General features: G+C 40.6%; 2 protein-coding genes across 2 annotated transcripts in view; one reads left to right on the forward strand and one right to left on the reverse strand.

Moving 5' to 3' along the window:
• Positions 1 to 15700, forward strand: part of syn3 (synapsin III) — a 256167-nt gene that overhangs the window by 145111 nt on the left and 95356 nt on the right. The window contains exon 6 of the mRNA XM_080190986.1: positions 6819 to 6908. Within this exon, the coding sequence (XP_080047112.1) occupies positions 6819 to 6908 (90 nt within the window). The remainder of the gene's footprint in view (positions 1 to 6818; positions 6909 to 15700) is intronic.
• LOC145344122 (metalloproteinase inhibitor 3) overlaps positions 9908 to 15700 on the reverse strand; it is a 33599-nt gene continuing 27806 nt past the window's right edge. Inside the window, exons 3-5 of the mRNA XM_080190984.1 lie at positions 14794 to 14905; positions 12038 to 12159; positions 9908 to 11282 (exon numbers count right to left, since the gene is read on the reverse strand). Coding sequence (XP_080047110.1) covers positions 11085 to 11282; positions 12038 to 12159; positions 14794 to 14905 — 432 coding nt within the window. The 3' untranslated portion in view covers positions 9908 to 11084. The remainder of the gene's footprint in view (positions 11283 to 12037; positions 12160 to 14793; positions 14906 to 15700) is intronic.

Genomic DNA, 15700 nt, shown 5'->3' on the forward strand with positions numbered 1-15700 from the left:
CAGTCTGAGACTGGAAGCACATTTCTCACACCCTGTATGTAGTTAATCATTGAATCCCTTTGGGTGATTGGGTCTGCACCAACTCTCTGACAGAGTAGCTTACCCAGGCTCTCTCCCCCACCCTGTAACCCCGCAGATTTCTTGGGGCTAAACCATCTAACCTACACATCTTTGGAGCACCTGGAGGAAACTCACACAGACATGGGGAGAATGTGTAAACTCCATAAGATGGTGTCCCAAAGCCAGAATTGAACCCGGGTCCCTGGAAGTTTTGAGGTAGCAGCGCTAACCACTGTGCCACCAGGCCGCCCCTTTATTTGTTACAATAAACAGTTTGTATAGTTACTAAACTTGGTGGTCACCAATCCTTTCAGATTTTACAATTATTGAGCCTAGTTTTTAATCCCAGATTTATTAATTTACTGAATTTAAATACTACCAGCTGACATGGTGCTATTTGGACCTGTGTCCCCAGAGCATAGGCTTGGGTATTTGGAGTTCTAGTTCAGTAAAATTACATTGAGCTACAGGGAGGACTGTGGCCTGAAGGAGACTATTATTTAATCAGCCTGGCCTTCATTCAAATTTTGAATCCCAAGAGGTTGCAACATCCAATCCACTGGAACACAATCTTGAAGATCATCTCACCCTTAAATTAGAGAGGTTATACCACAAGGCTTAGCCTAGCTATTGATGCTAAATCCAGCTTCTGACCTGAAGTTGAGTATTTTAAAATGTTGATGGAAATAATATTCCATTGGAGTTCAGATGGAATAAAAAGGGAATTCAGTCCAGGGTAAGCAAAGTTCCAGTGATCTTAGGGGAATTATTTTTCATCTATTGAATTTCAACTTGACTCCAAGCTGCATTAAATTACACATCTCCATATTGTTTTGGTTTAAACATTTCTAAATGATTTACACAAGTATATTGACAGTGTGGTAAGATGCCCCTGTGACTGGTATGGTTTAACAGATGCTGTGTGCAAATCAATAGTTCACAAAGGATGGTTGCTTTTCGGGGGTGGCAAGTTGGCACAGTGCTTACCACTGCCACTTCACAGTGCCAGGGACCTGGGTTTGATTCCCAGCTTGGGTCACTGTCCATGTGGAGACTGCACATTCTCCCTGTATCTGTATGGGCTTCCTCCGATTTCCTCCCACAGTCTGAAGTTTCACAACATCAGGTTAAAATGCAACAGGTTTATTTGGAATCATGATTCCAAAACACCAGTTGGACTTTAACCTGGTGTTGTGAGACTTTTTACTGTGCCCACCCCAGTCCAACGATGGCATCTCCACATCATCTGTCTCATAGTCTGAAACATGCTGGTTAGGTAGCTTGGCCATGCTAAATTCTCCCTCAGTGTACCCGAACAGGTGCTAGAGTGTGGCCATTAGGGAATTTTCACAGTAATTTCATTGCAGTGTTAATGTAAGCCTACTTGTGACACTAATAAATAAACTTTAAGGATTATCTGGTCATTTATCTCCATGCTGTTTGTGGGATAATGTTTTGTGTGCAACCTGGCTACTACTGTTCACTACATTACAACAGTAACTACACTTCAAAAATATTTTGTTGACAATGAAGCACTTTGAGAACCCCTGAGTTTGTACATGATATTATATGAACCTTGAGTTCTTGCCTTTTTAACAAAAGTTTGAACAAATGCCTGGGACAGCCTGAACGTGGGGCTGCCCATACCAGAAAGCAAATGGAGAAAATATCCGCAGACAAACCTCTTAATGACATTTGTGCAAGAAACTAATGGATAAAGGGAATGGTTTCCTCTCTGTGCTCATTACGCATGTGGTAATGAAATTTAATTGCCAACAGATCCCTGCATTATTTTCAAAGTCAGTAGTGGGTTAGTTCTGCATGAGTAGCATCTAGGATCTTAAGAACATGCCCTTTGTAATTGGCTTTCAGTGAGTTTCATTAGAAATGCCTGGGAGAATACAATCTCAATTGCAATTTAAAGAAAACAGTTTTGGGTGTATTTTGTATGTTGCTGCTGAACGACTTTAATCTTCTGAGCCCTGTCACTTTTCAGGGGAAGTATGGTTTCAATTCTGACTGAACATGCACAATTTGAAAAGAAAATGTTTATCCTTGCCTCAGGAGTTGCACAAGTTAAATGTGCCATTCTGTCATCCTCGTGCAATGTTAAATTTCCGGTCAGACCCCTCCTCTTGCACATTTCTAGTTCCCTCCCCAACTTCCCTTTAAAATTGGGAACATATGGCACTTCCTGACTGCAGAATGTCACTGGGGCAAAGGGTGATGTGGAGTTAGGCTGAGTTCAAACCCAACAACAATTGTGAGATGGCTGCTTTCTGTATCGTTCCCCTGTTATCTTTGAGTGAGATTGTTATAGTGAGTGAGTTTGAGAGAGCTAAGGAATGGGCTGCTTATCCATCTCCAATTGGACAAGATGGACAGAGGAAGAGTGAAGTAAAAGGTTACTGACTGATTCAGTGGCGGGGGTGAGGGGGGAGGTGAAGTGGATGAGGGGTGGAGTGGAAAATTCAAACTGAGAAAAAACTCAGGAGAATAATTTCCACCTTTTCATCTTTCTTTTGTTAAACTCCGAGCCAGCCACTTTTATTTTAAGCAATGATCTTCTAAACACAGCTTTTCATAGGGAGTTGTTATGATCAGGGCTACACTGACTGAAAAGATGCTGAAAGCAAATTCAATAATAACTTTCAAAACAGAATTGGATACATATACCTGAAAAGGGAAATATATCTGGTTTATGGTGTAAGAGTGGAGATGTAGCAGTAATTGGATACCTCTTTCAAAGATTCAACACTGACACAATTGGTTAAAAGATCTTCTTCTGATCTGTAAGGTTTAATTATTCTATCCTGATGAACAATTGCCCACCACCTGTCATTGTGTGACTTGTGTGCATGTTAGCTCTTGTACCAGTACAATAGGCACCAAGTAAAAAAGGATTGATTCATTCCAGTTTGATACCTCATTTCCCACACCATCTATTGCCTTAGCATCTTTGAATTATACTTCTAATTTGGAGAGTTATTGATAGTGGATTTTTTTGTTACATGGATACAAATTGAGATGTTCCTGACTCATTCTGCATGGGGCTTTTATAGCCACTGGATGTTGGAGACTGACATCCCGCTGGTCTCGGCTGAATTTAAATTGGGGTCCCTGAGATGAAAGGGACAGTATGGATAGGATTTACTTTTATTAAAAGAAGATAGACTTTCTGACATCATAAATAGCATAAATCAGGCCCTTAACTTCTCTGCTGGCATCTGAGGCAGCTCTTCTGTGCGACGGCAATGAAATCACTTCAAAGTAACTGCTGTGTGTCCAAAGCTTTTAGCAAGATTGTTGCTGAAAGAGGATCTGTCACCAGTCTGAGCCAGCTGCTTAATCCGCTCATTTCAAAACTGGAATGTTTAAGAAGTTAATAACAAACCAAAGCATTTTATTTCTTTTTCAGTTACTTCTTTTCAATTTTGTGTTCCAGTATGTTCACCAGGTTCTGCATCTAAGGGCCTTCGATTGATCAGATGTGTAGCTATCACTTTATGCCTGTGTTTCTGTGTGTATCTATGCCCTAGCCTGTGTGTATGATGTGTCTGTAGCATTGTTAACTATGGGCAAGATCACGATGTTCAATTCATAGAATCCATGCAGTGCAGAAGGAGACCATTTGGCCCATTGAGCCTGCAACAACAACAATTCCACCCAAACCCTATCCTCATAAAACCCATATATTTACCCTGCTAACCCCCCTGTCACTAAGAGGCAACTTAGCACAGCCAATCAACCTAAAAAGTACATCTTTGGAGTGTGGGAGGAAACTGGAGCACCCAGAGGAAATCCGTGCAAACACTGGGAAAATGTGGAAACTCCACATGGACAGTCACCCAAGGCCGGAATCAGAGCTTGAAGCCTTTTAATGATAGTTAGTGTCTTTTAGTAATCAAAAGGAAGAAGGGATCATCTGCCAGAATTCACCTGAAATTGTTGTTAACTGAGGAGGAATGATGAGCGCTGGTTGTGGTATAAAAACAATTGATGATGCCCAGTTTACCAACTCCCACCTCTGGTATACGCCTGGTTCACTAGAGTACAAAATGTTGGCTGCCGCACTGAATGGTGGTTACCCTGGAATAATGAAGGGAAAGGAGGCAGATTTATTTTTAATTTTTGCTATCAACGTGTTTTATTTCCCCTGGAGCACACATATCTAATTATTTATAGAATTTCTTTATTAAGATTAGAGACTCATTTGTTTCCCACTATGGAGACCCACCAGAGACATTCCGATCTTTCATCGTGCACCAGCCTCTACTGTGTTTTCGCTATAAATATTCTCAAATAAATTAAAGGTCCTATGTAGGGAGAAGGCAAAGGAGGTGCAAGATAATAGTTGATGAGAAAAGTAATTCAGGGCTTCTGTAGCGTCAGTGTTGCGAAGGTTGAAGAAATGATAACAAGTGCTTGTTGCTATTGATGTTATTATGGCTTGGTGCTGCGAATATCAAAGTAATCAGTTGCTTTCGGAATTAGTGTTCTGAAGGTTAAAGTAACTCTAGGAGATCTTGCTGAATGTTGAAGCAAACAACTGAATAGAATTCCACTTGCCCTCTGTTTGCTGGCTATTGTGGCACTAATTGCATGGATGGCAATGCAACATGGTTTGGAGATGGTTCCCACCAATCTGCAGAAGCACTTCAACAAGGCAAAACATACATTTAGGAGCAGGATAATTCCGCATGTAATTCCCATTGTTCTGGTGTGTGGCCTTCACATGTACGCTTATTTTAAATGCAAATCCATAATAACTGGGCAGGAGACTGTAAAATTAACACTTTAGTCAACTAATTATGTTTTTTTCCTGTTGGCATCTAGGTGCCTTCATTCTCAGGTGCCTTCATTGTAAAAGATTTATTTTATGCCCCAGCACCATTACTGATAACTCTCTAATCACTGGGAACTCTCTTTCTGTTAAGTATGAAGAGATCGGCTAGGCTACACAAAAGGTGCTCAATGCCTACCCACACTTACCTGAAAATCTGCAGACAAAGATGAACATATTTTGCTTTGGAGGATGATTTGTTGTCCTGGTGAAAGCAGCTTTCCACACACAACTGCTTCATCCTCCTTCTTCACCAGAGTCAGGTGCTTCACAATTAACAGCTAAACCACAACAAACTGATTTTCAGGAGGTAGGCCCTGAATCTACTTCAGTCAGAATGGGGATTCAAACCCTGGATTATTGACACTAATCTGATCCACATGCTAGCTGTTTAGCCAGCTGAGCTAACTGCGCAACCCCCGCAACAACTTCAGTATAATAATAAATTAATGAAAACCTGAGGGCTGCTTACCATCATGTTCTCCCACCACGCCACTTTGTAGAGAATGTGCTGATAATTTTAATTACTGCATTTTTCCTAAAAAAAGCTACTTCTTTGCATTTAACCCATATTAGGATTGATGGCAATGGGCGATTGGATTCCATGCGAGGCATTTTATTGCCCGAGCAATTGTAAATGAAGGAAATTTTTCAGGCAAAAGCTAGGGGAGTAAGCACAAACCTACTTCTTAGATATTGACTGTAAACAAATCAAACACTTTAGCAGCATGTGAAAGTAGGTGACAGCCATGTTTTAGCCTGTGTACTCCTGGAAGACACGGCCAGTTTCTGACCTTATAAGATTATAACATCTATATGTACATGAGGCTACAAATGTAATATTAGTGTTGATTTCCTTGGCTAACTGTTACCTGGAGAGTCCCCTCTTGGTGCTTGGTACTGGTTCATGTGATAGAGAACCTTCCTCCTCTGGTTCACTTCCTCCTGCAGCCTTTCTAGAGCTGAATCAGAGAACCTGATGTTCTCTGCACTCTTGGGAGAAGCTGTGCGAGGGGTCAATACAGTTCAAATAATTAGCAGCACCCCAGTGCTAAGAGCTTTTGCCCACTTTTGTCTTGTTTCTCTCCTCCAACATTACAAACTATCTATGGCAGTATTCCTTTCAAAAGGAACTGTGAAAAGACCTGATTGCTGCAGATTGCAAATCTGTGTCCTCATAACATGTGCTGTCACTTTTTTTTGTCATTTTTAATTGGTATGCTGATGTGTTAATTATCAATTTTTTCACCAGGAAAGGCAGGTTCTGAGGTTATGCTGGCCCACCTAAATTTGGCAGATAGTCTCAACCTGTTCTCAAAATTAAAAGCAAATGACTGTGGATGCTGGAATCTGAAACCAGAAGAAAAATGCTGGAAAATCTCAGCAGGCCTGGCAGCATCTGTAAGGAGAGAAAAGAACTGTCATTTCGAGTCTAGATGACCCTTTGTCAAAGCTAGAATCCTAGCCCCGAAGAGACACCTGAGATCCAAAAAAGGTGTTCCCTTCCTCTTTGGGCTGCACTTGGCAGCTCTCCACCAATGACAGAGCTGGATCGTGTCATCACTGCTTGCTGCACATTGGTATTCCAATTGGGTGGTATGGTGACACAGTGGTTAGCACTGCTGCCTCACAATATCAGGAACTCAGATTCAATTCTGACCTTGGGTGACTGTGTGAAGTTTGCACGTTCTCCCTGTACCTATGTGGATTTCCTCCGGGTGCTCTGGTTTCTACCCAGAATCCAAGATGTGCGTGTTAGGTTGATTGGCCATGGTAAATTGACCCTTAGAGTCAGGAAGATGAACAACTGGATGAAAGTCTTGTTAAGGAGATAGATTTTGCTCAGGATGTGAGACAGCTACAGTGAACAGGTGATGGGGACTGCAATGAGTTTGTTTACACTTTTCTCTTACAGTTTTCCCAGCTGATAAAGATCTCCCAAACCTTGACTCCAGCCAAGTTCCCACTCATCGACCAGACATTCTTCCCTAACCACAAAGAGATGGTGAGTATCACCCAAGCTGGCTTTCCAGACTTTAAAATATTGCGGTAGCTGTATTTGTGTGTGATAAAGAAGGATGAGGGGAGCTTTCTCTTTCATTTAAATATCCTGAACAGGGAGTCATTTTCTACGTGTTCAGTCCAAATCTTGATTTTGTTCAGATTTTTCAAAGCACACCCAATGTCATCTTTGCTTACTTCAGTACTTGACTGTATTTAAAAGGCACGTGATATTTCATTTCTCTTTTGATGAGTCTCGGTTGCTTCCTCGGGGCGATTTCAGATATCTGTCTATTCACTCTGAAATTATCATTTTTGACTCACTTTATTGGTTCAGTTTTTTTCTACTATTCAACATGCATTAAATCATCCAGTTCCATACATGTTGACACATCCACAAGGAGCATCGGAGCTTGTCCTTTTCCCTGGTCTCATGCATTTAAGACCCAGTGAAAACTGTTCAGAGCTGATTTTTCCATTTCCTAATGTCAGTGCACCTTGGCTGGTTAAGATTAGAGCATTCCACAGACCAGGGATTGAACTTGCAGTTTTTAGTTCCCTACAAGAGTGTTTTTTTATTATTAAAATGACACTGCACATTGTGCCTATCAGAAGGCCATATTATCTAGTTCAGCACTGTGCACAGGCTGATCCCAGACCATTTGCCAGTTCAGGCTATTATTTATTTCATGTATGAAGAGTCCTTTAGAAAAAGCTATTGCAAAGCAAAAGTTACAGGGCTGGATATTGGGAGGCCTGTGTGTCTCAGTGGTGAGGAGGCTTTAAGCCAAAGCCCATTTTACTTATAATGACTGTATATCTATATATGCTACTGCCATTCCAAAAAGCAGAACTTAGAGGGTTTGCTTAGACACTATATGAAAGATAAGAGCAGTAGTAACTTCCATTCCCTTAGACAAAGTAAGGCAGAAATCCTCGTTAACTACTCCTATACACTTCAGTGCTGAAATACTTCAACCTGGATCTGAACTTGTGGCTCTGTAGGAACCTCTCTGCATCACCTAGCCTGAATCCATTTTTTCTTATTGGGTTCAATGAATGAGAAACTGAATTAATTACTACAGGAATGGATATGGAGCTCCTAGTTTTTGCTCCTTATTCTTCATATTCACTCTCTCCCTGACCTGTGATTGCTGAAGTTGCTTAGGTTTGGTACAGGTTTGTATTACATTGCTCAGCTCATCTGTCGACTCCCCATCAGACAGTAATGCACAGCTCAAAGTCATGCCAATGGTGAGGGGTGGCCATTTTCACAGGGACAAAGGTGATTTCTGTCCCTACCTCTGAATAATGATTGTAACTCCAGTTTATATGTGGAACATGAACCTTTTCTACACAATGAGGAAGGCCATCTTTGGTTAAGTAAATAAATACCAATAACTTTCAACTGCTGGTAGTTCTGACATCAGTCAACATTGAAGAAAAACATTGATGTGTATTTGTTTTAGTTTAGCTTAATTAAGTGTCACAATTAGGCCTGTGACACATACAATGAAGTATGTAATGATGCAATGAAGTTACTGTGAAATTCCTATGAATATCAGAATCTTCCACATTTGATTAGACTTTTTCCTCCCCAGTATAGAAGTTCAGAATAATTATTTATGGTGAGAATGCTGCTATTTCCTTTCTTCCCCAGGTGAATCTGCATCATACTCCTTGACTAATTTCATCTCGTGAACCACTCACAGGATTTCATTGTCATTGCCTCCCCTGCACTCCCCAACGTCACATGTACACATAACCTTCGCCTTTTTTTAGGGAGCGGGGGTGTGAATGCATTGTAATCATTCACTTTCCATGAGTCTCTTAGGATCCTCTTGAATGGTTAAGATGTGAAATGAAGCAGTTGTCAACAAAGATGAGAAAAAGAGAGACGGAGACCATGTTACTGTGATAGAAATAATGTAATTTTACTATTTAGAGAACACCGCAAAAGTGACACTGGAAAGTTATTTTTTTGAAAAGAATTTACATTCATGGAATATAAAATTCATAAATACTGCAGAGAAATCTGCAAACAATGCTGTAAGTTTAATGACAAGTACATTCCTTCAAGAAAGCTTTATTTCATCTAATCGTTTTTGTCCTCTCTTCCCAGATCCCTTCTCTGCCTCCCCTACTAAATCCATGGTCTTTACTGGACAGATAAACATTCACAAGCACACATAAACACACACAAACACAAACAACAGTCCTGCTCTGTGCTTGGACACATTGCAAGCATTTTAAACAAACCACTAACCAGACCAAGCAAACTATCAGAAAAAGAAACAACTGATCTTACAAAGATAAATCAAATGAAATAATTGTAAAGAAGAGCTTTTAATTCGTTTATTCCCCATCAATATTCTGTTATCTATTCAGCTTTGAGGAGCCCAAACTCCAGACACGACAATACTTTTCAAACTATAAAATATGCTAACCATGAGGATGAAATGCCCACTTGTACAGAAGTGTACTGTATAAAATATAGCTTATGTTAATCATATTTTAAAATAATTGTATATAGATAGGTGTTTTATTTTTGCTACAATTTTCTAGGTGTTTCTTTTCAGAATGTCTGTTGTCACTGGTGTGAAAATATGGGGAGCTATTTGAGAATTTTAATCTCTGGTAAAGGGGGAGTGGGGGGTGGAGAGGCTGCAAAGCCAGATAACAGTTATTTATATTGCATGACACAAAATAGTTATTTGACATCCTAATTAGCTCACATCAGAAGGTGCTGCTTTGCTTTCTAACTGGTGGTACAAATAATTTATTACAAATGTTCTGCAGATGTGTGAACAACTTTTCCTATTGTCTTAGGCACAGGACATGCTTTGTGATCAGGTAGCAGCTCCATGAAGTTCTGCAGGTGCTGTTTGTACTTTGAAACCTTTATAGCCCTTACTTTGTTTGCTCAGCCTCAGAAGCACCTTACTTCAACGTTACAGTAATGGCGCTACGTAAATTTGGATGGAGACTTTTTTTTTCTTAACAAACACCTTTGCCATCTTCTTCAATATTTACTGCCAATCTAGAAGTGGAAAGACAGTAAATTCTTTGGGACCCCAGACCCTACTCCCCTCCTGGCATTTAGGTGCAACAAGTGAGAAAAGAGTGGGAGGTGGTGATCCTGGTAAAGGGGTGGGAAACCACAGAGCAGTAGTGTTGGGTTTTCCAACATTCTCCACAGAAATATCCATCCATCATGTGTTGAGTGGAATGTAAGAAAAGAGAATGCCCCCATTACATCAAATACTATTTTTTATTTTACAGAAAGGAGATTTTAACTAGTGTTTTGGGCATCACAATTATGTAAGCTTTTAATAAAAAAAACCTCCTCTAAAATGTATTTGGACACTGTATGAGTACAGCCACTGGCAGATGATTTCCTTCTACTGATTGTTCACAAACAAGCCAGTGACAATATCCCTTCATCCCACTGGCAGTGCAGAGCCGTGAATGTGTGGACAGTGTCATTCTGCTGTTAGGATTAAGGAGCTGGTTTCAGATCTGTCAATGCAGCAAGCCAGTCCCATGAGGTTACTATCCAAGGAGCTGAGTGACGTTGAGAGTGGCTATCCAGGCTAAAAGACAGTGGAGCAGCACATTTCTGCAATTTCTCCAAATCTGAAATCATGTCAAGCAGAAAGATTAAAATGTCTTTCAGACACCCACCAGATAGATTACAGGGTTGTGTCGTGGAATATATTTGGTTATGTATTTTCTAAAAAATGCATTCTGATGCCAAATAAATGATATCTTTCACAACAGACATATGGTTTTAGGAATTTGAGCATTTTTTTAAATAATAAAAATGATCCAAAATATCTTTGCCTGAAACCTTTGGGATAAGGCACCCACCAATGTGCCACATTCATAAAGGGCAGTAGCAGTTACATATGGCACAAGACACTGCAATATTAAAATATATATAAAGCTCAGTAATATATTTATTACTGCAAGGAGCAAGTCTGAAGCAACATTGATTGGCATGGAGTCAAATGGCCCAAGCACTGGGCAGTTTAAGAATAATTCTTAGAAAACAAGAAAACGGCCTAGAAGTCTGTGTTTGATGTGCTAATGCTGGGAGACGGGCATTAAATCATGGCTGTGTCACACAAGATGGCTGCCCTTGCTGGCCAGCATTTTTATTTACAGAGGAAGGTCCCATTCAGGGGTCTGTTGCATTGATCCTGGTTTTGTCTGGGGGCGCTGCACCTCTGTACCAACTGCAGTAACCTTCCTTCTGCCGGATGCAGACATAGTGCTTAGCCTGATGCCCCATGTATCCCTGGTCAGACAACATATCGGTCCAGAGACACTCGTTCTTTGCTGTCACAAAACATGGCAGGTAATAACAAGGCTTGATCTGCGGAGATATGAATGAGATGGAGAAATATTAAATACATTTCTCAAAGAGATCACATAGTCCACAGAACTGTTTTTCTAAAATCCTTACATTGAACATTAATACATGACACTAGTTGGAAGCATTACTTATCCAAATAATATGGAAACATTGCATTATATCAGATAAGGTACAGTCAATAAAACTGGGTGTTGCTTGTATTACCTCAGTATTCTTTACTGATCATAAACCAGCTAACTTTTTTTTTGTATTAATTCATGAGACATGGGTGCTGCTCGCTGGCCATCATTTATTGCCTATCCTTAGTTGCCCTTGGAGGGCAGTTGACAGTCATATTGCTGTGGCTCTGGAATCAAAGGCCAGACTAGTTATGGATGACAGATTTCCTTCCCTAAAGTACATTAGTGAACCAGATGGGTTTTTCCAACAATGGTTTCATGTTCATCAGTATATTCTTAATTCCAGACATTTTTTTAATATTGAATTCATATTCCACCATCGGCCGTGGTGGGATTTGAACCTGGATCCCCAGAACACTAGCTGAGTTTCCTGGATTAATAGTCCAGCGATAATACCACTAGCCCATCGCCTCTCCCGCATGAATGAATTGCTCCCATATGTCACTCTGTATGAGTGATTGTTTCTTTCCTATATCCATTCTCTCACAATTGACACAGGTACAGTCATAACTACACTGTACTGGATGGGAATAGTTAAGGAGCACAAAATGTGTACATTCATGAGGATGTATGTACCTTGCAGTTACAGCCATGCTGGTAGCGATGATTAAGACCTTTGCGTTGTGACAGGGTCAATCTCTCCCATGGCACAATGAAGTTACACACGCCAGTGTAGACTTTCCCATCATAAACTCTTCCTGTACATGAATGAAAAAAATTAATAGCATGTGTTAACAGCACCATCTTCCCTTCATGCTACATTTAAAGTGAATACAGTAGAATATACATAACCTCTGTAAAAGGTGGATGGATAAACAGCAGGTGGAGATAGTTAAAGATTTTGTTTTGTGTAACTATCAATGTAGGACAGGAGGTGGCAATTTCCACCTGCCTCACCTGCATTGATGGTTCCAGAGAATATCCCAGGGTTAATAGTCTTGGGTGATTCCCTGCTTCTCTAATGAGCTGTGCTGTGATTTGGGGCGGGGTGGTTTGTGGAATGAATTTACTGTAATTGCAGGATTCTAACAACTGGCAGTGATGTGAAAAAGCATTGTGTGACTTCTCTAACTTGCTGTGAGAAGGATTAATACATAACCCAAATTTGATCAGCCCATAATAAATTGTACTCTCTGGTGTAGACCTTTGCATTTTCTAAAGGACATTGCTTGTCCTGGCAACGCTCAGTGTCTGTTGGATACAAGTGTTTCTGGCATCTTATGATGATAGTTATGGAAAACATGATGCAGGGAACCAGTGGATTGTCCTGGAGAGAGATCCAGCAGGATACCTGGGAACCAAATCCTCCAAAGGAACAAATCAAAGAGAAAGAACAATAAATACAGCCCTTGTTGATAATTTACTTTCACTTACTGCCCTTCTCACTTTATCCCCCAAATCTCTTCTCAGCTCAGATCTACAATTCCCATCATTATTTCATGAACCCAGTTATACTTTCTGCTTCAGTAGCTTTTTCTGGTAACTGGTTCACAGTTTTTGGGTGAAAACATTCTGCTTGATTTCTCTTCTTAATCAACTCTTTAATGTTTAACTTGCATTGTGTGACATTTGAACCCTAAGTGAATAATCTACTTGCATCAACTGCATTAATTTCCTTTCTAATCTTGTAAACATTAAGTCACCTCAGAGAACAAGAATATTTTTCCACAGACTTTCCACATAGCTTAAATTCCTAATACTTGGAATCATCTTTAACGATCAGCTCTGTATTTTTCCAAGGGCAGAGTATGTGCTGGAACTGCGTTATCAATATGCTGGGGTTACCATTGACCAAAAACTGAACTGGGCCAGCCACCTAAATACTATGGCTACAAGAGCAGGTCAGAAGCTGGGAATTCTGTGGCTAGTAACTTATCTCCCCACTGCTCAAAGCCTGTCTGTAATCTACAAGGCACACGTCAGGAGTGTGATAGAATATTCTCCACTTCCCTGAATAAATGCAGATCCTACAACAAACTTGACACCACTCAGGACAAAGCAGCTCCCTTGATCGGCACCCATCCATGCACCACCTTAAACATTCCTTCTGTCCTCCACTGATGCACAGTGTAGCAGAGAGTACCATCTATAACAGTCCTTTTCAAACTTTATTTCCAGCAACCCATAATTTACAAAATGGTGGCTCCTCATGACCCACTGACCAGGCAGGCGGTAATATTGCTGCTACAGTTGCAGTCAAAATGGGATTTACTACACATGTAAAAATACAATTTCTGTCTCTTTATGCTGGCTACGTCATTGTCTGAGTCAAGAAATCCTCATCATACTGCCTTCTACAAAACGTACGCCATAAACAAAACATCAGTCTTTCTTTTGAACAGGATCACAGAACATTCCACATTTTATTTTGAAAACAGGATACCTGGTGACCTGCGCATGGGTCGAGACCCCCCCACTTTGGAAAAACCCTGATCAAGATGCACCAAAGCAGATCAGTAAGGTTCCTTCCAAACACGTGACTTCTACCACCTCAAAGGAAAGGGCAGCAGACACAAGGGAACACCACAACTTGGAAGCTCTCCTCCAACTCACACACCATCCTGACTCGGAGCTTGGAATTGCCATCCTCATTGTTGCGGGGTCAAAATCAGCACTATGGTTGTGCTACAGCAGCTACAGGAGAGGGCTCACCAGTGCCTTAGAGGGCAATTAGGGATTGACAATTAATATTGGCCTCGCCAGTAAAATAAAAAGAAAAATATTTCACAGAATCATTCGGCACTGAAGGAGGCCAGTTGGCCCATCATGATCATGCTAGCCTCTGAAAGATCTGTCTAATTAGTTTTGGTTCCATGTTCTTGGGCCGTTTAACCGTAAAGTTTCAGTGCCTTGTTGGGAAATTTTCGTGGTTTCGCTACTTTAGTTATTCCAAGGGGACTGTCTTCTGTCATACAACAGGACACAGGTTGGATGCCAGGTTGATGTTAAGATATGAATGTGTAGGTCTACAGCACCATCAATAGGTATGTGCTCATACCATTGTTGTACTTGGTAAATATATTAATAAAGCTGGTCAAGATCTTTCCTACTTTGAATCACTGAGCACATTACCAGGCTCCTGGAAGTCAAACTGGACTTGAGATTTCCCAGTGAAGAACCTCTTGGTTAGTTGCTTTCCCACTACCTCCTGTATAACTTGCTGGTACAAACTGCTGTATCCTCCAATACACGGCTCCCCAGATGGCAGTTAAACGCAAAACATTTTCCCAATTTATGAAAGAATATATTTCAAACATTGCTTTGGAAATCAAAATATATCCTCTGCTGTGTGGTTACATACTGTGAAAACGTTGTCAAATATTACCACTTACCTGTGATCAGATACTGGAATTTGTTCACCTGCAGCCGGACACCACACAGGCTCTCGGCAGCTTCTGTATAGATATACTGAACCTGTTGCATTTTGTTGAAACCTCGATACATCTAGGGAAGAGTGAAATCATTGTAAATAGCAATATAATCAGTTACCTTAAAGGAGCATACATATATATCGCATTTACATTATAGAGAAGCAAGACCTGGGATTAGTGATTACATCCAAACAGTGAGGTGCCAATCTCAGTAATGACACCTAACACAGGACAAAAAGCTTCGCAAGAGAAGGACAGAGATTTAATTCAGTCTTTCCAGATATATCACAGCTTGATATGACGACTCCTGCTCTGACCATGACCACAAGAAACTGCAAAGGGTTGAGAACATAGCTCAGTCCATCACGCAAACCAACCTTTCATCCACTGACTCCACCTACACTACCCACTGCCTCGGAAAAGCAACCCCACCCACCCCCGGGCATAAGCTCTTCCAGCTTCTTCCATCAGAAAAAAGATACAAAAGTCTGAGGTCACGTACTAACTGACTCGAGAACAGTTTCTTCCCTACTGCCATCAGACTTTTGAATGGATCTACCTTCTATTAGCCTAATCTTTCTCTACATCCTAGCTATGACATAACGCTAAATTCTGAACTCTCCTCTTTCCTTCTCCCCTTTGTGCTCTGAACAGTATGCTTTGTATGTATAGTGCACAAGAAACAATACTTTTCTCTATATTCCAATACATATGACTGTAATTTTTTTAAAAAAACTGCTGGTTTGCTGTTTACAGAGCTTAAAACTGGTTATAAAGCTTGAATACAGGTGATTCTTTGCCAGGAGATTCATTTACCTTAAATAATTCTAAACTGAGATAAAAGCAGGATGAAGAATGATAAAATGGC

The sequence above is a fragment of the Carcharhinus amblyrhynchos genome, chromosome 6 (genome assembly GCF_965287045.1).
Source record: "Carcharhinus amblyrhynchos chromosome 6, sCarAmb.v2.hapA, whole genome shotgun sequence".
Lineage (NCBI taxonomy): Eukaryota > Metazoa > Chordata > Chondrichthyes > Carcharhiniformes > Carcharhinidae > Carcharhinus > Carcharhinus amblyrhynchos.